The following is a 25,036-nucleotide window of genomic DNA, read 5'->3' as shown; positions in this document are numbered from 1 at the left end:
GTGCGCTTTCCAGCCAGGCGCCGCCGGGCAGCCCGCGCGGGGTCCTCGAGCGCCGGCCCCGCCCCCCCTCCCCTCCCGCCGCGGGACGCCGGAGCCAACATGGCGGCGCGGTGGCTGCAGGCCGCGGCGCTGGGCGGCCGGTAGGTGACCGCGACCCCAGGGGAGGGCAGGGCAGGGGTCACCTCCCTGCTGCCGCCTGGGCCCGGGTCCTCCGCGGGTTCGAGGCTGCCGCCGGGTACCCGGGGCGAGGGGGTGATGCAGGCGCCGCAGAGCAGAGCGGCGCGGAGCCTGGCGGCTTCCCCGCTCCGCCTCCCCGGGCTGAGGGGAGCGGCGCCCGCATGCGCCGGGCCCTGCGTCAGCGAGCCGGCTCGTGGCTGCGCTTCTCGCCCTCCTGGGCCTGGGGGCAACGGCTCGTGCCCGGGAAAAGTCACAGCCACAGCCGTTCGTCCGTGGGGAAGAGCTGGGAGGTTTCTGACCCCATCGGAGTCTCTAGTTTTACCTTGTACTTAATGGAGTGAATCGCGCCGTTGCACCTCACACCACACGGTGCTGCCCGGTGCCCTCCGGAGGAGCTCAGTCCCGCTGAAAATCAGCGCTGCACCTCGCCCTGCCTTTTGCCTGACCTAAAATCTGGGTTTCTGCTCACACCTGGCAGCTACACGTCAGTGTTGGCACCCCCCCCGTCCAGGGGTGCGCACAGCTGCACCTGCGCACCGATGAGGGGCTGGCGTGCGGACACCAGCATTCGTGTTGCTGTACTTATTTGCCCCACTCGTCTGATGTGCAAATCAATACCTGAATGGTGGTTGGGGCGGACAGGAAAAAATAAAATCAGGCCCACTGAGCTCAATCCATCCTTGTGTCTCTTCAAGCTGGTTCCCTCCAGTCACGTCTTCCGTGCCATGTTTCTCTGTGCGAGGAGACTGGGCAGCACTGGTTTCCGGCTGTGACTGACGTGGTTTCCCAGCAGTGCTTCGTTTTGCTGGCAGCTCTGCGCCTGGCTGCTCGGGCACTGAGAAACCCAGGGGGAGAAAAGACTGAAAAATCAGTTCCCTTCTCCTTCTCCAGGAGTTGGGGGGTAGGGGGAGAATAATCCAGCATTTGATTATTTCGCCTGCGTGAACTCTTCTCCGTACTTTTTCCAAGAAAGAGTAAAGTGTTTAAATCAGTCGCTGAAATGCATTGATACTATGGGCAGGTAAAATACTCTTTTGTTGGTTTGTTTTTTTTGAGGGATGAGAGCTGTTAAATCTTAGTTGGACCCCTTTCATTAAAATAATTATTTTCCACCAGGTTCTGTCATACTGCATTCAGAGATATTCACGTGGCAGCTAAACAGCCCCTCTGCCGCGCCGTACAGAAGAAGTCGTTTCTTCCGTTACCAGTGTTTCATAATACAGGTAAAAATTATTTTTGTCCTGAAACAGTTGACTAGCTGTCTTGTGGGATTCATTTCTTGGACACGTGAAGTAAGCAAGACATCCCCTTGGTTCTGAAATCTTAAGTATTTGTGCAATACAGGGGACAATTTGATGCAATGTTAGTTAAACGTGGTAAGTAGAGCTTGAAGTCAGGACATGCACATTGCATTGCAGCCTGCATTGATTGCATCAGTAAATTACCAGACTAATCTAATGCTCAGTAAAGCATCATTGCTTACACGCAAGATTTACTGTGCAGTAAATTAGGCTAATGCGCATCTTGCTAGTACCAAGAAATACAGGTAGTAGATTAACTGCACGTTAGTTACTGCGCCGTAGCACATGTATAGACGATGGCAGAATGCCATCTCTGTCTCTCCCCAAACTCTGCTATCAGGCAGATGCCTAATCTGACAATTTGGTTACCATGGTCACTGCAGAGGGTAGATACCTCTGGCCCCATCGGCTTCAGGTAACCCTGAGTTGTAACCTGAGCTGGATACGTTCCTGAGGAAGGGGGAAATCTGCTCCCTTTGCCTGCATGACTGCCCTCACACACCTGGGTGCGGGCTTAAACTCCCTATTGTTCTAAGCAATGGGAGGGGGCTAGAGACCCTGCCAGTTTACCCAGCAACCAGTGATGCATTTCAAATTGGTTGGCTGGCAGCCAACAGTTACTGGCCTTCATTGGATCAGGTAAACGAAATCATAAGGTCTGTGTAAATTAAGGACTGCCCAGGGGGCAGGGTGGGGCGGGGCGGGGCGGCAGCCATGATGAGAACTCTCAGAGAAGCTGGACCTTTTGAAACTCTCTGTCTCCTTTGAAACTCATGGTCAATGAACTGCTTGCCTCCAGAGGGATTCTCCACCTGCCTCTGGATGATACTTGTGAGTAAGCTGCTTGAGATCTAACAAGATATATACCTTGCAGTAACTCAGATGCATGATCAAAAGGCTATCATGCCACTGTTTGCTCTAATGTATTTCTATGATATTGCTCTACCCTGTACCCTATTCCAAACCTACTCCTGGTAACCAATAAAGTTCTCCTCTGTACCTGGCATAGGAGACTTATTGGGAGAGGGTCTAGATTATGTCTTGCGGTCCCCTTGGTTCAGCTGACTAAAGGAGACCACCATTTGTGCTTCAGACTGAGGGAAGCACCCCAAGTTCTTGCAGTGAGTCAAGTACCCTCAAGGACTACTAGGCCTGTGTTTCCCAGGGGGCACGTGTCCAAGATCAGTCCAGACCCTGAGTGATGGCGGCGTTACCCCCAGGCTTGCAGGTGTTCAGAAAGGCAGTTGGCTGGACATGAGGCATCCCCAGGGAGGCACTTGGAGCCTGGAAGGTGGTTGGGCGCAGTGAGGTGGGTGGCTCAATGCAGGAGTACCCCCCACTGGCCTGCCACACACATGCTGACCGGGAGGGAGTGGGGAGCTCTCTGTCCCTGGTCCCAAGGCTGCTCAGCTCCCCGCAGGAACTGGGAGCTGAGCAGTGCTGGGACTGTGGACAGAAAGCTCCCCTATCCCTGTAGCAAGCAAAGCAAGGGGAGAGCTCAGGGCACTGCTGCTGCTTGGCCACAGGGCATTGCCCCAAACAAGTACCTCTGAGCCAGGCTGTGATCCTGAGCTCCACATGGCTGGGAGCTGTCCCCTGCTCTGGGACAGCTTCCTTCCCCTGCTCCCCGGAGCCCAGGCCTGACCCCTGGTGCCTCCTGGCAGCCTGGGGCTGTCACCAGGGGAGCCTGGAGCTCCCCTTGGCTGCTGCAGAGGGGCAGGAGCCGTCTTGGAATCAGTTGCTCCCAATGCGGGCGCACATGTAGACATATTCCTGGGCGCAGTTTACTGCACCTTATTTTAATGTGCACTAACCTTAAAGTGCATTAATTGTACATGTAAATTCATGCAGCGTGAGCAAGCTATGTACACTGTACCTCAGTTTCCCTGCAGGTATAATAGCAAATTATCTCAATTGCTGAGGTACACAGAGAGTTTTAAAGATGCAAAGCAGTGTGTTTATGCTTTGCTGTGTCATTAACTTATTTAAAGTCCTTATCAATGAAAGTTCACTGTGTCCAAGAGACTTCTTGCTACCCGGTGTCCTCTTTCAACAGCTGAGATCAGCGAGACTGGAACTGCTCTGCTGACTTCCCAAAAATATAACCTTGTAAGGATGCTAAAGGCACGTTGGCCATCCAGAGGTTGAGACTCTCACATCCTCTCCCCCAACAGGTGTCTGACCATTGTATATTCATTTATCTAATTTTGAGGAAGTTTGCACTTCATTTTGGTCTTCTCCTGTACCCAGTTCTCATTTCTTTTACTAGTTTTCTCTTAAGACCCCATCAATTTTTACAAAAGACTGAATTGCTATAAGTGTTCAGCATTTGACAATAGTTTTGGAGGAAAATTACCATGATTACTTACACTTGCAGCTTAACTGTTACATACATTTATGAAACTGTTAAAAAGGACAGTCTTTCATCTCTTTTCAGTCAGAAATACAAAGATCTCATTCTTTTAATGAGAGAGAAGATTTAAGATATATTGTCTTACATGAAATTAGTTTGATCACGGTTCAGTTCCCAGGGGGAAGAGCACAGACTCACTGAAATCGGCCCTAACCTTTTAAAAGTTTTTAGAGAAGTAAGGAGGTCTGCGCCATGAAGGCTTGAGCTACCCTCTCACCGCTAGGCAGGGGTCAGAAACATTTGTGAAATGAGAGCAGAGCATTGCAGAGCTGTTTGGACTGTCACCAAGAAGGCTGTATTTGTTTGGGCAGATTATTTACTGTTCAGGTCTCTCAGTTCAGCACCTTTCACTAACACTAAATGCCTCACGCATACCAGATTCCTATTACCTCCAAAAGTCACCCAATACAAGTCATCTGGAAAAGCATAAGCCAGAACTCTAGTTTACTGGATCAACTCTTCCAGGATTTCAGAAGCTCAGTGCAAAACTTACTCAGCAGCCTTGGGGAGGGGGGTGGGGGTAAAAATCCCCTGTCCAGCAGCTGCACCTGCTGAATGCATTCAGCAACAACTCAACCATGCTGTAGCAAAAGTCACTTTTTCCTTATGTATGCAGGTGCATGTTGTATAGGACTAATCACAAATGGAGATGTTATTTAAATGAGTCTTTTAGTTCCCTGTGCAGCAATTTCTTTTTGATTCTGATTCTAGAGGGCCCCAACCTACCCAGCTGAAAAATCAGGGTTTTTTTTAAAGTGACATTTAATCAAGCAGCTGTGACTGAAAAGCTCTAGTCTTTGGGCCATTTGATGTGCTTATGCTAATATCCTTTCAAAGTCTCTCTGTTGTTTGCATTTAATAAATGATTTTAGAGTATGTGAAGAAAGCATCTACTGCCATGGTCAGGGAACTGAAGGAAGCAGTAGTACAGATACTCTGCATGTACTGCCACCTGCTGACCTTGAATAATAACAGATGCCACGCACACTGGTTTAATTAATCAAGAACAACTTTGCTGTGAGGGAAAACACTTATCTTTTGTATTAGAAGGTCCCACGTCAATATTACTGTATTTAGAAGTTTCAGTACACTAGAAGTTGAGGTGTTGAGGTGCTGTGGATTGCCTTTTTCTATAGAGCAGAGGTTCCCAAACTTTTTCTTATTGCAGATTTACCAGCTGCCCGTGTACCCCTACCAGCATACATTTTATATTTCAGCCCCTTCTTATTATAATGAAAATTAAATCTGCCCTTACACAATTTCTCCTACATAGCCCTCGGATGTCTTGCGTACCCCCAGGGGGATACATGTACCAGAGTTTGGGAACCCCTGCTATAGATCATTCTCAGTTGACACTATGCAGGTCCAGTGTTGACAATTTAGTCCTGTATTTTCACACTGAAGGCATTGTCCTTTCCCCTTGTAGTCACAGGGATTTTTTCCTCTTGGATGCCTGTGGATGGAGATGCAAGACAAAGAGATTGAGTTTTATGTGTCGCATCAGAGATGTTTCTGGCACATCAGCATTGCTCATTCCCATTCTGTTCTCTATTTCATGAATGTCGTCCGTCTGTTGTTCCCCCCCCCCCCCCCAAAAAAAACCAAACCCCAAACAAACCAAAAAAACCCCAAACCCTGCAGACACATACATCAATGTAAATCATTGTCTGCATACCTTGTAATGATGTGAGTTAAAGTCAAATGGATTGTTACAGGTGCAGTAGCAGTTTGTTGCTTTATAAATAGCCTGATTTATATGAGGAGTTGTAGGAGTTGACTAATATGAGGAGTTATAGTCAAAATTCGTGTTTAGGAAGTGAAAATCTAAGTGCTTTTTGTTGCTTTAGTTATAAGAAAAATAATTTTCCTCTAAGTCCTGTGTTCTGCAAGTTAAATAAGACTTGCTTCCTAAAAGTAAACCTACTGACTTCACTGGAGTTTTTAAGGAGTATTATTTGCTGAGGGGGATGAACTGGTTTGAGATGGTAATAATTCATTGCATGATTAGTAATGCAGGGAAAGATGTGGGATTTTTATGATTAGAGAGTGAAAGTAGGGTTATGTAGTCAACTGTGCCTTCTGCTTTCAGTGGGACATAGACATGGCCCTTAATCTTCATTTATCTCCTTTTCTCCACAGGTTTATCCTTTGAGATTGTTGGACAAAAGACACTGTAAAAGTGTCTAGTCATTATTTTTATTCCAGTTCAGTTAACTGAGCAAAACTCAATTGATATAAAATTTAAGTAAATAAACTTAAAAAAGAGTTTGTCTTTACCAGGTGTTTGGAAATTTTGCTCAGACAAAATTTTTTAAGTCCAAAAGGTCTATGTCAGAAGACCTATGTCACTAAGCTGGTTAAGGAGAATTGTGTGTTTGCCTAGAGAAACAATGCAAATTAGTGGGTTATGGTGACCTCTTCTCCAGAAGAAAGTGCTGCCGCTGCTCATTATCAGGTGATGTGTTCACTTCTACATATTCTTTGTCTGACATGCTCTTTTTTAAGAAAGCTAGGGATTGGGGTGGCGGGGATGGAAAATGAAGACATCCTTAATACTACAATGCTAGTTAGCAAAATTACTCATACCCAGCACCTAACTTCTTCTAAGCAGGAGGGGATGTGATGACACAGGGGTCCTCAGCACAGACTGTGGAATAAAAGCCTAGATAAGAGAGATAAGCAAGGACCACCAGTTTTGCCTCACTGGAGGGTATTTGCTCTGTGCAGACATATACTGACCATATGAGCAGGAAATGAAATGGTGAAAAAGATGAGCGGGGGGTACAGCTCTGCTGATCTTTCATCTCTAAGACTGAATGTGTATTGATGTGGATTCTTGAATGGAACTTGCTACATCATATTTGTTAGGTATCAGCATTCATTGGTCTTTTGTTTTCAGCAACTCCCTGCTGGGGTAAATGAGCAGGATCTCTGACCTTAAGTTACTTATCTTTTGATCCCATTTTTTTCCTGCTTCCTTTCCAGTTAGATACATGTTTATTCAGACCCAGGACACTCCAAACCCAAACAGTGTGAAGTTTATTCCAGGGAAACAAGTGCTGGAGTCGAGGACCATGGAATTCTCAACACCAGCTGCAGCATTTTGCTCACCATTAGCAAGGTATGTTCAAGTACATAAGGACTTGTTCAATAGTCCCCGTATGGGCATTTTGAACAGAAACTGAAAAATGTAGGGCAGGTCAGCTGTATTTCTGGACTTGATGCTGCTTCTTTTGCACAATAGCCAGAAGTCCTAGAAATGACCATTGCCCCAACTAATGTATTAAGGTTTCTATGCTGTGCACATCAACAGAGTAATTTGGTACCTTGTGATCTACTTCAGGATTCTGATTAGGCAGTGTTTTGTTGCAGCCTCTGGTGCTGAGCCAGCCCAGTCTTGGTCCTGTGAATAGCCCTCCCGTAAGTCATGCATCTTCAGAGTGTAATGACACAGGTCTCCTATGGAAATAAACATCACACTGGAAGAAACATACTAGTTTCATCTCTTTTTGAGTTTGTGAACTTTTCAGGGCATTGCCTTTTTCTTTTTTTAAAACCTAGATGTGTTGTAAACAGGCCAGTGAACAGGTGAGAAGTTTTGTTTGGCATTTCCTTTTTCCCCCCCTTGGTCTTGTTCACATGCAATCCTCTGTAAAGGCACGTAGGGCACAATGCATAAAAGATTTTTAGAGGTGCATCGATATATTGATTCCATATTGGATTGGCACCAATAAAATTAAAATTAACATTATCGACTGTCAGGTTTTTATTGGCCGGGAAGCCAGTAATGTCATAGATAAATATAATTAATTATACCTTCTGGCTGGAGCCTGTGGATGCCACATGCAAGTGCACAGCTGAACGCACGTGGCCAGGAATGCAGCCGGGCAGCTTGGAGAGTAGTGCCCTGTAGATAAGTCTGTGGAGGGGAAGGGGTGTGAGGGAGGGAAGGGACAGGGAGTGGGGGACAGATCAAGGCCCCCCACAGTGAGGGAGCGAGAGGGGCAAAGGCTGGGGGTACTGCCCAGTCTGGGTGGTGAATGTGACCCAGGGCAGGGAGTAGGATGGAGCTCTGGGCGGCTCATCCAGGGAGTATGGGGGAGGGAGGGGAGAAAGTGCAGGAGATGCGGGAAGGGGGGCAGCTCCCTGCTGCTGTGTGCACCCCCCCATTTGGGGAGGCATGTGCCCCCCCCCCTCCCCCCAGATTTGTGTGTGGGGCAGATGCAGGTTGCCTGCTTCAGGTTCGGGGCCCCCTGGTCTGCTGCCTTTCACTTGGGAGCCTCATGCTGGCTGCACATCCCCTGTCCTCCTGGTGGCAGTGGGGGCAGCGAGTTGTGCCTTCCGCTGCTGGGTGGGCAGGGGACGCATGGCCAATGCGGAGCTCCTGGGGCAAAGGCAGCAAAGTAGAGAGCCCCGAGCTCACAGCGGGCAGCCCGCATCCGTCGTTACCACACTAGGCTCCTCTCTGGTTAAAAGCGTTCCCACTCTTAAAAATGGAGGTAGCGACACTTGAACTAAAGCTTATTTGGCGAGCTTTAGTTCAAGCGCCCCTGCTGCCATTTTTAAGTGCTGGGATGCTGATCCCCTGGATGAGACACCTGCTCCTCTGTCCCACTCCCCATCCTGGCTCTGGGTCCTATTTACTGCCCTGGCTGGGCAGCACCCCCAGCCCCTGCCCCACTCCCTTACTGTGGGGGCCTTGATCTGCCCCCCAACACCTCTTCCCTCTTCCATGTTCCTTCTCATCCACAGACTTACCTGCAGGGTGCTGTTCTCCACGCTGTCCAGCTGCATTCCTGTAAATTGGTTATCAGATTGGTATCGGCTGATATGGCTGGTTAATAATCGGCTGTCGGTATCGGCCAAGAAAATCTATATCCGTGTACCCCTAAAGAACTTTTATGCTGTGGTGCTGAATACAGCAAGTTGTGCAACCAGGGCCTGGGTAAACAAAAAGCGTCAAAGACCAGGCTGGGTCAAGAGATAGTTGACATCTCAGAGCATTGCTGGAGATCTACAAGAGCTCTGGGTTGCCTAGGTCTTTCTTCTTGCTTTGCCTACCTTAAAATAGGGGAAGTGGCTGGTCAGTTGTTACTAGCTAGCCAGCTGGGAATTCAGGATAAGGTGGAATCTCTTTGCTGTGGGGGGCTTAGACAGATCCTGTTCATTTACTGGTAGATGCAGTGGAGGTGGCAGACTTGGGGAAAATGTCAGTCTGTAAAGACATATGTCCTAGGTTCAAGGCTTCCGTCCTGATACCTAGATTTCCTCCATAATGCATAAGAATTGGGTTCCTGAGACTGGGTTTTACAACTCTTGCCAGTGAGGTTTTAGGAATGGAGTAGAAGCTGTCTTTTCTGTTCCAGCATAACTGCTGAAGGATGAGGAGGAGCAGAAGACCACAATTCTCAGGTTTTGTAGTTCAATGCCTTTTGCTTCAGCTCAGGAACACACATTTTTCCAAGGAAATTACATCAACTAACAGGGCCAGCAGTGGAAAGAGTGTTTCACAGTTTTGGATGTATTGGAGGGCTCTTGCATCCTCACTATGTTTTGTTAAGGAAATGTTTTCAGTCCACTAGTCTGCCAAGCAACATTTGACTGCTGTGGTATTTTAAACTATGCGTAGCATACAAAGCTGTATCTTTAATGTTTGAAAATTTTCCTGTTATATGTGTTGGAAAGCTCCTATTCTCAGTATTTCTCATCATCATGCACATATGCATCTGTGGGAGGGGTCTCATTCAGCTGTTGCCTTCCTCTCTGTCAGGCATTTCTCCCTTTCATCTGTTTGAACTATTGGAAACACATTTTGTCTCTCTTTTCAGTAGGGTTACTACAATCTTTTGTGTAAAAATGCCTGATTTAGCTCCTGGCAATTCTAAACAGAGCATTTTTTATCTTACCCAGCAAACAGATCCAAATGTAGTAAACTGTCTCACAATTTTTGCTTACAAGGCTGAGGCGATTAGAGTTAAATATCCTTTATTACTGACATGAGTGATACATTTTAAGATTAGATTTTATTTTTACTGTCTCAGTTGTGTATCTATGTACAACAGTATTATAGATTCATGTCTTAATTTACTACTATATTTATATTAATAGTGTTTTTATGTTGGTGAGCTCTATGTTTAGTATAATATTTGTAGTTCAGTTACTTTGTTCGAACTGATTTATATTATGGTTGTATGTTTGTTATTTCAGCTTCGGGAGCGTGGCATTTAACCAGAATCCTTAATAAATTGAATTGAATTGAATTGATGTTATCCCATGGATGACATGAGTCATTCAATCCATCATTTGAGAATTAAGGTTTTATAGATTTGAGCTGGCTGCTTTCTGTGGCCATGAAGAGCAAATGCAAGTGTTTAAGGCAGCCTTTTAAACACTCATTCAGTTTGTCTAATTGAAACACTTTAAAACTGTGGTCTTGTTTCTTGTGGGAGTCACATAGTTCTGCTTAAACAAACCTGCAGGCTCTGCAGCTTTAGGTAAAAACAGAAGCATCTCCGCTATAGTGGAGTCCCTTGCTAGATTCTTTTAATGGCTTTTTAAAATGATTATTTTGGTCTAGAATGTATAGTTATGGGAAAGCTGGAAAAAATCAATTGCAATTCATAAGCATCTTTCTGTAGGCATTTGTGCCTGCAGGCTTCATTTTTGTATGATTTAACTTTTTTTTGACAGACAGTTATTCAGGATTGAAGGAGTTAAAAGTGTCTTCTTTGGGCCTGACTTCATCACAATCACAAAGGTAAGCCAAAAAAAGAGAGATTTTCATGCTCTAGAATATGAACTGAGACTTGCAATCTGCAAAGAGAGATAAGGGAGCCAGAGACACCTTGCAGATCCTTCTCTGGCTTGCATAGCAAATGCTATAACCCTTAAAATGCCCTAAAAATATTCACTGCAGAGATTAAATTTATCTCAACTTAATCTCTGTACAAATTGGAACATAATTACCATAAAGTTCTGAAGCGTGCTGTGTTCCAGCTAGAGCTGCTGAGAATTGCCTACTGGGTTAGAGTAATCAGAACTGCTGAAGACCCCATGAACTGCTGTTTTAGGTGCTCAGCACATTTCAGTTGTTTTGTACAGTCCCAAAAGTTAGTAATTATCATTAGTAGCCCTTTTCATCCAGATCTGAATGAGTGAAGCCTCACATTTTATAGATGGATGACTTGAGTCATAGGTTAAGCAAGTTGCCTGCACCCACATACTGAGTTAATTAGAGGTGCGCCGATATATTGGTCCATACGGTATCAGCACCAATAAAAGGAAAATCGACATTATTGGCAATTGGCTATTTTTGGCTGATGTGGCCGATAATGTTGCTGATAAATGCTGCATGCATGCATGCAGCCGCAGCACACGTGGCCAGGAATGCAGCCCAGCAGCTTGGAGAGCAGTGTCTGACCAGTAAGTCTGGGGGAAGGGGTGTGGGGGAGGGAAGGGACATGGCAGGGGGCAGATTGAGGCTCCCACGGTGAGGGAATGAATGGGGCTGGGACAGGGCGTGGGACAGAGCTGGCGATTCATCTGGAAGGGGTGGGGGGCGGCTCCTACCTCTGCGTGCACCCCCAGGGGAGGCATGGGGGCATGTGCCCTCCTGGATCTGCGCGCCGGGCAAAGGTGGGCTGCCTCAGCATGCTTGGGGCCAATGCCAGCCTCTTCCTGGTGGCTGTGCTCGGGGGCGAGGCAGGCAGTGGTGCTGCTGGGAGGGTGGCTATGGGGGGGAGGGTGTCTGTGGTGAATTTTGGGGAGGCTCTAGCCCCCCCAGTAGTCCCCCTTCCAATGCCACCCATCCCACCCTGTCCATCTCGAGCGCAGCCACTAGGAAGAGGCTGGAGCAGCCCTGGCCCCAAGCACACCGCTGCAGCCCACCCTTGTGCATGCACAGATCGCAGGCGGGGGAGGGGGGGGCACATGCCTCCTATGCCTGCCCTGGGAGTGTGTGCAGCTCCCCCCAGATGAGCTGTCAGCTCCATCCCACACCCTGCTTCACCCCAGCTGTGCAACACTTGCCCCAGCCCCACTCCCTCCCTCACCATGGGGGCCTTGATCTCCAGCCCCACCCCACCCCCCTCCTTCCCCTCAACAGACTTACGAGCCGGACACTGCTCTCCCAGCTGAATATCAGCAATCGGATAGGTATCAGCTGATGTGGCTGGTCAGTAATCAGCCCTTGGTATCTACCCAGAAAATCTTTATTGCTGCACCCCTAGAGTTAATGATAGAACAAGAAATAGATCTGGGAAGTCCAGACTGGTAAAAATACATAGGTATTTGTTGTGACATGACAAAGGCACAAACTATTGTGAAAAGAACCTATAATGTTTTGCTACTGAACAAAATCCTTTCCTTTTGGAGCTGTAGAACAGGGGTTCCTAAACTGGTATACGTACTCCTGGAGGGTATGCAGGATAAATTGTGTAATGGCAAATTTAATTTTCATTATAATAATAATGGGCATTTAAGGGGGTTAAAATATAAAACGTATGGTGGTTGGGGTATGTGGGCAGCTGGTAAATCTGGAAGCGGATCTGCAGTAAGAACAAGTTTGGGGACCTCTGCTCTAGAAGAAGCTCCATCAACTATTAAGGAGTAGTGAAGCTCATATTGTTCTAAGCTAGATACTAGAAAGCAACAAAATTGCACATACAGGCCCATGCTACAAACGATGGTGGTCCATGTGAGTTTGAGCAAGCGCTTTATGTATTGCATTGTAGTTCCCCAGAGGTGTAAACTATTGTACTGTTGTGAACACAGAGCTGCATCAGACAGACAAACAGATGGAGCACTCTGTCATTTACTGGACAACAGATGGGATACCAATAGTGAATGCAACCAAAACAAAAACAGGTTCCAAAAGCAGTTTGTTTGTAGAGCAAAATCATAGCAAAACATCTGCAATCGTTATCTTTTCTTTTCCTCTTAAGTGGCTTTGTTTTTTGCCTAGCAGTTGATGGGCTGGCCGTGTAAGGAAATACTTAAATCCAACCACAGGAACCGAGTTATTGATAATTTTAAATATAAACATGTCTATATCAGACTGGGCTTTCCATTAATACTCTGCAGGGTGTCTTCAAGATGCGAAAAAGCTTGGTGTAACATTTAACTTTATAATGAGACAAAAACCGTATATTTTTTTTTTCTTAAATTGTTTATAGGAGAGTGAAGTCCTGGATTGGAACTTACTGAAACCAGATATTTATGCAACTATAATGGATTTCTTTGCCTCTGGCTTACCTGTAGTTACTGAAGAGGCACCTCGTACAGACACAGGTAAATGGAGAACTGGTATGCCTTATGTGTTTATAGATCCTTGGCTAATGGATTTGGTTTATTACATTCAGACTCCATGAAATTGCCTTACAAAGCAGCATGTGAGAAAAGAATAACTCAGCTACATTAAGGAACTGAGATGTGAGACATTATGTGCCTACATTTAGAGGGTGCGCTGGTAGCCCATGTGTTGCCTTCAGTGGTTTCTTAAACCTGCTATCTAGAGAATTGCCTATAGCATCACTTAAAAATATCACTTTCTATTTAAGTGATGTAGGAACATTGTGGGTGATGTTTTCGTTCCACTGAAAAGATGTTCCTGAAACCTAAGATCTATGATATTTAAGTCTTTGTGTGAGTGTCTGAAAGCCGAAGCCCATTTCTGCTTTCAGGTATCCTCAGAAGAAAGTTTGAATACATTTAAAAAGACAATACTAGGTTAAAAGCTTAAAGGCATGTAATTTCTTTCTCACATAACAATTTTACACTTACCAGGGACCTGTAAATATGTTTGTGATCCTTATGTGACCCATGTTGTAATTAGTAATAGCCATGTCTGCTGACTGAGACTGACTTTTAAAATAAGCCAATGTTGTATAAATTTCAGTTGTTTGATTTTCACTTTATCTTCTAGTAAAATAGACCCCTTCTAAATGTGAGATTCCAGTGGTCTTTTCCTCATTGTCTCAATTGTTTTTTAATATTCAAATTAACTTCATTATTTTAATCTGAAATAAAGAGGCCTTAAAATGTTTCTATAAGGAAAAATAGCTGACTCATAAGTGTACTACAGCTGGAAGCCTTAATCTTTTATTTTTTCCTCTAGATATGCTATTGGGAAGATGACTAAGGGAATTAGTCAGCCAAATAATGTCGGTTGTGATTTATTGTGAGGTGCTGAGGCTATTTTTGCATCTCTGTAGTTGATCTTGGACATAAATATTTTTGAAGAGCTTGTGCACAGAAGCCCTGAGAATCCTGCATTTTCCCTGCCCCTGTAGACTTTAACTCCATGGCTGATCCTAAAGAAAGTTACTTTGGGCCAGATGCAGGGGCCATACAGATAAATTTGAGAGGGTCTAAGGTACTGTAACAAATGCTGTCAGGTTGTGGTTACCCACAAGTGCTTATCCCATGCTGCTAGTTGCTTTTTTCCTACTTCCTCAACATCTGAGGCAGCACCAGCCCTATCTGTCAAAGCCTTTGTCTGTACTGTAAGAGCAGTGCACTGCCATGATTTCTATCAGTGAGGATTCCCAGGTGTATTGTACATGTTGTAATTTGAACCCATTTAGATTTAGCTCTGTCTTCAGCTTTCAGAATCATCACTGTGTATTGTCAGTCTGCCTTATTCAGACTTTTATCATGTAAACGGAATATTATTCTGGCATGTATTGTGAATCATAAGAAGGGTCTGTCAGCATTTTGATTTGCACATTTTTCCCCCTCAAGCTTCTTCGGAGGAAGATGACGAAGTTGTATTAATGATTAAGGAACTGCTGGATACTAGGATAAGGTAACTGCAAATGTTGCTGGTTTGAGTATTGTCACATAGCAGACCCTTGGGTGATATTGGGGAGGTGCAGGACTCTGTGTATTTGGCATTACACAAGGTAACAAAGCAGTATGGGCCTTTCGGTGCTGGCCCAATTTAAATGGTAAATAATAAAAAAAACCCTCGAAGTTCTTTGACTCTCTAGTACACATTCTGCACTATTTTTTTCTTTCATATACATTTGCTTTATTTCTTCCTTCTTGCTTTTCTTTTTTGAGTTTCAGAACCATGTAAGACTTTGTCTAGAAAGGGGAGGTTAAACTTTTGCAGCTGGATCTGTGTTTTGACTCTCCTTGAATGTAGAATCAGATGATTAATAATGCAGCCTTTAGAACAGGTATCAAACAGAGTGCGTGGTTTTTCTAGTGTTCTAGTATTTTTAGGTTCTTTTACTGCCTCAACTGAAAAGAATAAAAAAAAATGTGGATGTGGAGAACTGCTTAATGGATCTCAAAAGTCCTCTCCTAAGGGACAACAGTGTCTCTCCCGAAACACAAGTCCCAAAAGCAGACACTCAGTCATATCATGTGAAGTCATGGAGCTGATTTGAATTTGTCCTGAAGATGTAGTCTCTCAGGTTTTGTTGTGTTTTTTTTTTTAAATAATTTCTAAAAATATTCCTTTCATAAATATTTTTAAAATGCTGGGAGGATATCACAGAGCTGAAAGAGTGACAGTCAACTCATCGCTTAAAAATGGGGAAGATAAGCAGAAAGGAATTGGAAGATTTTATCTGAACGTAAGGAATACATGCATCTTTTATAATAATGGTTTGAAAGGCAGCATTAAATGAGCCCTGGTGTTGTCAAGTAGTCACTTAAAACCCTGCGGTATGGTAGCTTGAACATTCACAGGTACATCTTTTATAATCACCATAATCTCTTTTAAAATGTAGTCCTATGTTCAGGAGGCGATCGAAGAGAACATTCACAGCAATATATCTTACTGCTTGTGTCAATATCATGACCGAATAGTTTCCAGGATCTGTGTGTAAGCCAGTGGCATGTACAGAGTATTCATTGTTTACACTGAAAAGTATACCCAAAGAAATTAAAAAGCCTAGGGGAAGGGGGGAAAAAAAAGAGATCTGAATTGTAGAGCAGCATGTTTTCAAATGATGGCAAACAAATTCTCAGTCATACACATTATGTTTATTGGTTTTCAGGAATTGAGGTGGCTGATTGGGCCAAGTTGCTGACGTTTATACATAGGATTCATTCATGTGCTGTTCCATTAGGAACGTAGTTCTCAAAAGAATTATTCTGGAAATTAGTATAAAGAGCTTCTGTTCAAGCGACTCAGTGATTTTTAGTTTGGCATCTGGAAAAGCATTGCTACGGGGATGCAGTTGTAATGTTGCTCATTCTTTGGTTGTGAAAAGAGACCAGGTTGGGAAAATGTTACTAGTACTAGGTGTCCTGTGAAGTGCTGAGTTCCTCCTCATCTTGCTGGATTAGACTCTTAAGGCATTTATAGATGTGAGGGAGTGGGGGTGCTTTAATTAGAGCAGCTCCGAGAGCAGCTGCCCTAATTAAAGCACCCAGCACGTCGTGTATCAGCGTCCCTGTGCTGAAAAATGGCAGCAGGGGAGCTTTAACTAAAGCTCATTGAATGAGCTTTAGTTAAAGCACCCCCGTTGCCATTTTTCAGTGCAGAAACACTGATGCATGCAAGGCTGGAGTATGCTGGATCGTGGTAATTACCATGCTCCAGCAGACTCAGTTAGTCTGCTCTGGATTAATTGAGTCTGCTCCAATGCACTGTAATTATAGCACGTCGGAGCACCCTCTCTGCATGTGTATAGGTGCCCTTAAATACTCTGGGATTATCTGCCTTGCTGAATATATAAGAAACAACATATATTCAAAACTGTCTAGAACATGAGTCGTCATTCCCTGTATTACTACATTCAGTTTGCCACAAGCTCTAATGTAGAGAAGACATTTTTCAGAAAGGAATATTCTACAGTTTTTCAAAGACTGCCTTAATGTTATGCAGGCAAATAGTTGTAGGGATGGTAACTAAAATCTATGCTGTCAGTGTGTCCTGAAAGGGATGATGGTTTATCATGCGATTTATCTGTGGTTTCATTGTCTTGGTAGCTAGTGTAGTATAATGAAATAGGATCCCTCAGTAGTTTTGCTGTTGTAAAATTCTAGGCGTGCCATTTTCAAACCCCACAGGCATCTAGGTCTCTATATTCATATGACTTTGCCAGTTACAAAGATGCTGCTCGCTTACAAAACTGAACCTTGCTCTCTTCTTTTGCTAGGTATTTGCCATTAACTTCTGCTTACCAGCAGAATGCAAGTCTGCAAACTTAGCATTGGGTTGGAAGGCTTTGGGGTTATAGAGGCTTTTTCTTCCATGTCACTGGCCCAGAGCAAGAGTTGCCTGAAGCTGTTAGTATCAGATGACTCATTGTTGCTACATGAAGTGCATTGGTATGAATCTGAGACCAGTACCCAGAGAACAAGCGTCTTCATTACTAGACGCATCAGAATTGCCAAATCTGCTCAGAGCATCCAAGGAACAAATGAGAATTGGAGACAGAAAGCTGATTTTTCCAGGTCAGCGAAGAGGCATGTTAGCCTGGCACAATAAGAGGAAGCTGGCACTGCCATTGCATTCTGCGCAGAGAGAAAAAAATGGTTACTTGAGCTGTCAATCTTTTAGGAGCGTTAAAAGAACTCTTAAGCCAAGGGTGTCCAACCTTTTCGAATGTGGGGCCAGATCACAAACTTTTTATCAGTGCAAACAATTACGATGTCATAGGGATAACGGAGACCTGGTGGGACTCCACCCATGACTGGACCACGGGGATAGATGGCTATGCCCTGTACAGGAGGGATCATGTAGAGAAAAGGGGCGGGAGTGTAGCTCTCTATGTTAAGGAAAGCTATGAGTCCCTGCAAGCCGACATTGGCGACCAGGGTGGACGGCTGGAGACCCTCTGGGTTAAAATCCGTGGGGAACACGGCACAGGGGACACAATGGTGGGAGTCTATTACAGACCTCCCACCCAAAGTCCTGAGCTAGACCAGGAGTTTGCCCAGGAACTGGCTGAGGCCGCATGCTCCAGGACCATGGTTGTCATGGGTGACTTCAATTACCCGAACATCTCGTGGGAGGATCGCTCAGCAAAATCTGAGCGGTTGCAGAGCTTCCTCTCGTGCGTGGATGACCTCTACCTGACTCAAGAAGTCTATGGGCCAACGAGAGGCAAAGCGCTGCTCGACCTGGTACTGGCTACTGGGGATGACCTAGTCGGCGACCTAGTGATCGATGGGAAGCTGGGTGACAGCGACCACGAGCTGATCACCTTCACCATCCGCCGAAAAGCTGGCAAGTCGGTCAGCAACACGCAAGTCCTTGACTTCAGGAAAGCTGACTTTGACAAGCTCAGGAGGCTGGTCAGTGAGGCCCTAAGGGACTGTGACCACAGGGAGAGGGGAGTTCAAGAAGAGTGGTTGCTCCTCAAGGGAGCGATCCTCCATGCACAAACTAAGTCTATTCCATCTTGGAGGAAAGGCAGCAAGAGGGCACAGCAGCTCCCCTGGCTCTCCAGGGACCTAGCAGACCTCCTGAGGCTAAAAAGAAAGGCCTACAAAGGATGGAGGATGGGAGTCACCTCCAAGGAGGATTATTCTGCACTGGTCCGGTCCTGTAGGGAGCTGACCAGGAAAGCCAAGGCTGCAACTGAACTCCAGCTAGCTTTGAGCATCAAGGACAATAAAAAGTCCTTCTTCAGATACGTGGGGAGCCGGAGGAAAAGCAGGGGCAACGTTGGACCCCTGCTGAACCAGATGGGGCAACTGACAACTGACGCCCAGGAAAAAGCCAACCTATTAAATAGGTACTTTGCGTCGGTCTTTCATCAGCCCCATGGGACGCCCGTGCCCGCTACAGGGCCGGGAAGTCCGGGTGAGGGTGATCCCCTGCCCTCCATTAATGCTGACTTCGTGAAGGAACATCTTGAGAAGCTGGATACCTTCAAGTCAGCCGGCCCTGACAATCTTCACCCCAGGGTACTCAAGGAGCTGGCGAGCATCATAGCCCAGCCTCTAGCGCGGATCTTTGAAAACTCTTGGCGCTCTGGTGTAGTGCCCGAAGACTGGAAGAAGGCCAACGTGGTGCCTATCTTCAAGAAAGGGAGGAAAGTGGATCCGGCTAACTATAGGCCCATCAGCCTGACTTCTATCCCGGGGAAGATCTTAGAAAAGTTTATTAAAGAGGCCATCCTTAATGGACTGGCCGACGCCAACATCTTAAGGGATAGCCAGCATGGGTTTGTTGCGGGTAGGTCTTGCTTGACCAATCTCATTTCCTTCTACGACCAGGTGACCTATCACCTGGACAAGGGAGATGAGATTGATGTCATATATCTTGACTTCAAAAAAGCCTTCGATCTGGTGTCCCATGATCGCCTCTTGGAGAAACTGGCCAATTGTCGCCTTGGGTCCTCCACGATCCACTGGCTGGAAAATTGGCTCCGGGGTCAGACCCAGAGGGTAGTAATTGATGGAAGTCACTCATCGTGGTGTCCGGTGACCAGTGGGGTCCCCCAGGGCTCTGTCCTTGGACTCATACTGTTCAACATCTTCATTAATGATGTGGACACTGGAGTCAGAAGCGGGCTGGCCAAGTTCGCCGATGACACCAAACTTTGGGGCAAAGCATCCACACCAGAAGACAGGCGGGTGATCCAGGCTGACCTGGACAGGCTCAGCAAGTGGGCGGATGAGAATCTGATGGTGTTCAATGCCGATAAATACAAGGTACTCCACCTTGGGAAAAAAAACCTGCAGCATCCTTAGAGGCTCGGCAGTGCTTTGTTGGCTAGCACTATGGAAGAAAGAGACTTGGGGGTCATCATTGACCACAAGATGAACATGAGCCTGCAATGCGATGCTGCGGCTAGTAAAGCGACCAAAACGCTGGCTTGCATCCATAGATGCTTCTCAAGCAAATCCCGGGACGTCATTCTCCCCCTGTACTCGGCCTTAGTGAGGCCGCAGCTGGAGTACTGCGTCCAGTTTTGGGCTCCACAATTCAAAAAGGATGTGGAGAAGCTTGAGAGAGTCCAGAGAAGAGCCACGCGCATGATCAGAGGTCAGGGAAGCAGACCCTACGATGACAGGCTGAGAGCCCTGGGGCTCTTTAGCCTGGAAAAGCGCAGGCTCAGGGGTGATCTGATGGCCACCTACAAGTTTATCAGGGGTGACCACCAGTATCTGGGGGAGCGCCCCAAGGGATGACGAGGTCGAATGGTCACAAACTACTACAAGATCGTTTCAGGCTGGACATAAGGAAGAATTTCTTTACTGTCCGAGCCCCCAAGGTCTGGAACAGCCTGCCACCGGAGGTTGTTCAAGCGCCTTCATTGAACACCTTCAAGATGAAACTGGATGCTTATCTTGCTGGGATCCTATGACCCCAGCTGACTTCCTGCCCTTTGGGCGGGGGGCTGGACTCGATCTTCCGAGGTCCCTTCCAGCCCTAATGTCTATGAAATCTATGAAATCACTCAGTGGGCCGGTGAGCCATATTCAAAGACCTCACAGGAAGTGACGTCACATCAGGAAGTTTCAGGAAGTGACAATGAAATGGGTCGGCTTTGCACAGGAACTTACCCGTGCCTCCGTTGTCTGCCCTGGCCCAGCCCCGAGGCGCCCCCAGCTCCGCATGGGAACTTACCCCATGCCTCCGTCTGCCCTGGCCGGCCCCAAGGCACCCCCAGCTCCATGTGGAAACTTACCTCATGCCTCCATCCGCCATGCATGCGGGCAGGGCACGGGCCATGCTGCAGCTCTGCCGGCCACGTGCCGGGGGCAAGGGGCGGAACCCGGCCTCAGCTCGTCCAATCAAGCGTGGCTGGGGCAGTCCCGCTCCGTGCAGCCCTCGGGGCAGCTGTGGCAGGACCCGGCTCACTGATGAGCTGGGCCCTGCAGGGGTAAGCAGCTCCCTCCCCTCGCTGCCGGCAGGGGCCTGTGGGCCGACCCTGCCTGCCTCGCTGCTACCGCGCTCCGCGGCAGCCCTGCTGCCACCGCAGCTCTGCTGGCGCTGCGCCGCGGCTCTGTGCTCCGCTGCCACGGCTGTGCGCTCTGTGGCGGCTCCACCACCACTGCCCCAGCTCCGCGCTCCGCCGCCATGGCTCCGTGCTCCACCACCACTGCCACGGCTCCGTGCTCCGTGGCAGCCCTGCCGCTGCGGCTCCACCGCCACGGGCCAGACAAAATGGTTTGGTGGGCCACGTGTTGGACAAGCGTGTCTTAAACATTTCTAGAGCAAAAATTACTGATACATTTAATATTTTGTTTCCTCAGGCCAACAGTGCAGGAGGATGGCGGCGATGTCATATACAAAGGATTTGAAGATGGGATTGTGCAGCTAAAATTGCAGGGGTCATGCACGAGCTGTCCTAGTTCTATCATAACGCTGAAGAACGGAATACAGAACATGCTACAGTTCTATATTCCTGAAGTAGAAGGTGTGGAACAGGTACTTGCAGATAGGAGAACAGAAGGGCTTTAAAAAAAAAAATTAAACTCAGGCAATTTTACTTGACTAATTTAAATTACAATGTATGTCTGTACTGCTATGATTAATGCAGAAATACCTGTAATACTAGGTATATTAATAGCTTAAGAAAGTCATTTTCTGTCTCTCTCTAAATTTATGGAAGTAAAGTTTCACTTCTGTGCAGCCTAGATGATTTTAAAATGTCTCCATGCGTTCTGCAAAACGCATCCAAGGAGAGAGAACAGAATCTGACTCTGTGGACCACAAATCAACCTAGAATGGGAAGATTTTTACTAAATTACTGTACTGAGTAGGATGGAGAATAATTAAATTGAAACATGAGAACTCTGCCTTCTCCTGTATTGGCAAGGCAGTTCCAATTTGTGTTTGGATAAAATTAAAAAGCATAATCCCTGTTTTCCCCCTTTAGGTAGAATTGCATCTGTCTTTTTTTTCTTCATTTGTGCATGTATTGTGTAAACCCCACATTTGGTAAAGTTTTTGGTCCGGTAACATTACACATGAAGTTAATTCGTTTTCCTTTTTGATGAGACAATTCTAAATTGTTTAGTTCTAGTCCCAAAAACATGATGATTGGATTTTAAAACTGGGACTCCCTGAGCTGTTTTGTTTTTGTTAGTTAATGTTAGCTTTGTATTTTAGGGACCTTTTCCTCATAGGTTTTGGGTTTTTTATAACTTGGCTCAGTATGTTTTAAAATAAGGCTTTGTCCCCCAGAAAGCAAATTCAGGTGCATCTGGTACAGTTTAGCAGTTGTTCTAATTGCTTTCATAACCACTTAGCCAGCCCCTCAGGATTACATGGGATTCTTTCTTTTTCAATCAAGTCTGCTCATGTCATTTTGATGGAAGTGGCTTGTCCTTTTCATACGACCATCACTGTTCAGTGATGTAGTGTGAAGGCAGCTCCCACTGATTCCTAAGAAGTAAGCTGTAAAATCAGGTTAATAAAATCTAGTGCGTCTGAATAACAGATGTAACACCAAGCATTTCTTAGGGTCCTGTGTCATCCTAGAGGAACAAAATTGAAAATGTTCACCTTAGCAACTCTTGGGTTTTGGTTTCAGGTGGTTGATGATGATGAAGTGGAGAAAGGAGCAAACTCTACATGAGTTGCAGCATCTTCCTGTGGGACTGTGTAAACTAGCCACATACCAAGGAACAACAACATTTCTCATTCTCTTCTTTAGAAAACAGTTGAACCTGGTCATTGAAAAAGTCTTCCATCGTATAAAAATAATACTATGGCTGATCCAGTTACAAGGTCACTTTCAAAAGAGAGTATCTTTCTTCTTCTGCGAACTTTGTAACTGTCTTGTATGATTTCTTAAGAAACAAATGAAAGGCATTTAAAAGGAACATTTGTCTAGCTACTTCTGTTTCATACCAAAGTCTCAAGACTAGGGATGAAAATCAGTTTTGCTCTTTAGCGCATGCATGTGTACGTGCGCGCACACAATTGCCCTATCTGCCTTATGGGTTTTAAAATGATCTGCAGTCTTACGAGTCAGAATTAAATATTATATATTATGAAGAAAATTTCTTGTTTCATTGTTCTTGATCATTGAATTCTGACTGCAGTTGAACCTAATAATCAAAGGTTTAATTACAGAAGAGACAGTATCGTTAAAACAGAACAATATAGGTAAGTTTAGTGAGTTACTTACTTCCTTCCTCCCCAACACTACTCAAACAGCAGCAATGAAAGCAAATATGATTAGTTATGGATCTGGACTATCTGCTAAGAAAATTCTCTCTCTAAAAAATTCGATTAGAAACTGCTACTTTGAACCCTTGATATCTGGAGACCCCTAATGCACTCCTTGATAACTAAAATTATCCAGCAGATATTAGCACGCTGTTTAAACTTGCAGCAAATTCCTTCTTCGTATGTTTGAGCATCAAGAGGATCACGTTGTGCTTCGGGCAAAAAAATGACATAGGTAGTTTAGCAAAGAGAATAAGCGTGTTTACTTATTCTGTATCCTGTTTGTTCATTCTACAGCTGATTGTATAATTTGGCTGCTCTGGGTGAGGAAAACCATGGCGAAGCCAGCCGTACCTCACCTGGTTTGAGAAACACTGAGATTATCAGAAAGGAAAATATGTATTGTTCTGAAATAGAACCCCATGACTCATGTGTTTGAACAGCAACACAGCCACCTATTATTTCTGTACATAGTGGCGCATAACCTGTTCCCAGTACCCAGCCTGAGTTGGTGGTTTTGGCTGTTTGGAATACAGGCTCTCTTCTGTGTTCCCACAACTGAGCGGCTGTATCTCAGTACTTTGGCTTCTTGTAACAGTTTACAGTCTTTATTCTCCCCACAAACAGGAGTTTGTTGTCTGTTGAACCTTTCTTCCTTCTCAGAGAGCTGTAGCCTTACACGAAGCTTTCACTGAGCGGGGAATGTGTACCCCTCGCCCAACTCTAAAATTCTGTCTCTTTATTGCTTAGTTTGCAGAAGAACTAGAGGAGATTTGTTGCAAGCAGAGCTTCCTCGGGAGGACAGGGTTTGGGGCAGACCTGAGGAAAGTGATCTTGTATGTTCATTATCCAGGAGCTGAGGTTTCTTTAGAAAAAATGAACATCTGATTTACTAATCCAGTTTTTTCAGAAACTAAGCATGTTCCTGTGTATTGTTGAATGTCCAGGAGGGCATTCTAAGTATATGGTGATACTGAGGACCAAATCTCCACTGGGGTAACTGCAGAGACCCTAAAACCCTGTGAAGTAAGCCATCAGGAATATGGTCCATAGTGCACAAAAGCAGTGTGTGGTACAATGGACTTCATAATCTGTTCAGCTGTTGATAAATAAATATTTAACAGAACAGCTATTTGACTTCCCCAGTGATAGTACAGTGTTTTATAACTCAGACAGGATTTTGAGACTGGAATTACGGCATCTTTTTCCCCCTCACCCATTTAGTAAACAGCACCTGATCTTGATAATGTATTTATAACAAAAGTGTCCTTATGGCAGATGCATCTGCTTTGCCAGGGATCAGCTTGTATGCACAGTAATACTTTCAGTCTCAAAATGGCTGCTTGTGTTCCGGTTTGTGAAAAATGGACTTGTTTTTTGGCTTAATTTGCAATTTTGTGTCCACCTCTATAAACTTTGAAATACTCTGATGCAAAGCAGCAGCTGTGTTGCTGTGAGTTAAATAAAATGTGTGGCCTCTGTGCTTTGGGTGTTACAGTCAATATTTTTCAATTTTGTTAGGCAACATTAACCTAATTAATTTACAAGAAGGTTTCAGTTTTCCTTTGCTGTGAACATATCAGTGTTGACTACTGTGGGAACAGCTACCATATCTCTCTGCTCTCACAGAAGTGCAAGATTGGAATTGGGACTTGACTATTTTGTACATAAAGCACCTTATAGCTGAAGATTCAGAAAGATTTGTGAAATCCCTGTCTTGTGGTTGAAGCACTGGACTGGGATTCAAAAGATATGAATGTAAATTACGGCTGAGCCACAGATTTCTTGTATGAGTTTGGGTATCTTGCACTCTGTCTCAGTTCCCTACCTGTGTAATGGATGTTTTGTTTTTCTCTCTGAATAAAAGTGAATCTGCGTAGGAAAACGGAGGCATTCAGGTGCTACTGTAATAAAAGTAACTATAATATTCTGTTGATCTTTGGATCATTTAGCATACAGAAAGGATGTTACTTGTCCAGTTCAGGCACCCAGTCAATAATAGACCTTGTACAATACAGTCCTGATATATGCAGCACCCTAAATGAAACGGTA

General features: G+C 45.5%; 1 protein-coding gene across 3 annotated transcripts; it reads left to right on the top strand.

Moving 5' to 3' along the window:
* Positions 1–34: 34 nt before the first annotated feature.
* Positions 35–24,914, top strand: NFU1 (NFU1 iron-sulfur cluster scaffold). 3 transcript variants are annotated; one of them, XM_019482678.2, is made up of 8 exons: positions 35–140; positions 1,294–1,400; positions 6,877–7,012; positions 10,582–10,648; positions 13,065–13,179; positions 14,632–14,695; positions 21,061–21,235; positions 23,735–24,914. In XM_019482678.2, the coding sequence occupies exons 1-8, from the start codon at positions 100–102 to the stop codon at positions 23,870–23,872; spliced, it is 843 nt and encodes a 280-aa protein (XP_019338223.2). In that variant the 5' UTR covers positions 35–99; the 3' UTR covers positions 23,873–24,914. The 3 variants fall into 3 exon arrangements, with proteins under 3 accessions (XP_019338223.2, XP_014465276.1, XP_019338224.2); XM_014609790.3 differs by lacking the exon at positions 23,735–24,914 and adding an exon at positions 22,344–22,635 and having other exon boundaries at positions 36–140; XM_019482679.2 differs by lacking the exon at positions 35–140 and adding an exon at positions 6,031–6,346 and having other exon boundaries at positions 1,312–1,400.
* Positions 24,915–25,036: the final 122 nt, after the last annotated feature.

The sequence above is a fragment of the Alligator mississippiensis genome, chromosome 7 (assembly GCF_030867095.1).
Source record: "Alligator mississippiensis isolate rAllMis1 chromosome 7, rAllMis1, whole genome shotgun sequence".
Classification (NCBI taxonomy): Eukaryota; Metazoa; Chordata; order Crocodylia; family Alligatoridae; genus Alligator; species Alligator mississippiensis.
This window is presented reverse-complemented; position numbering and strand designations above follow the sequence as displayed.

What these genes read in the sequence shown, in the direction of transcription:
- NFU1 (XM_019482678.2), top strand. Translation starts at nt 100, where the DNA reads ATGGCGGCGCGGTGGCTGCAGGCCGCGGCGCTGGGCGGCCG. An exon ending in ACTTCATCACAATCACAAAG is followed by an intron (nt 10,649 to 13,064) that starts GTAAGCCAAAAA and finishes AATTGTTTATAG; the next exon opens with GAGAGTGAAGTCCTGGATTG. An exon ending in AAGTAGAAGGTGTGGAACAG is followed by an intron (nt 21,236 to 23,734) that starts GTACTTGCAGAT and finishes TTTATTGCTTAG; the next exon opens with TTTGCAGAAGAACTAGAGGA.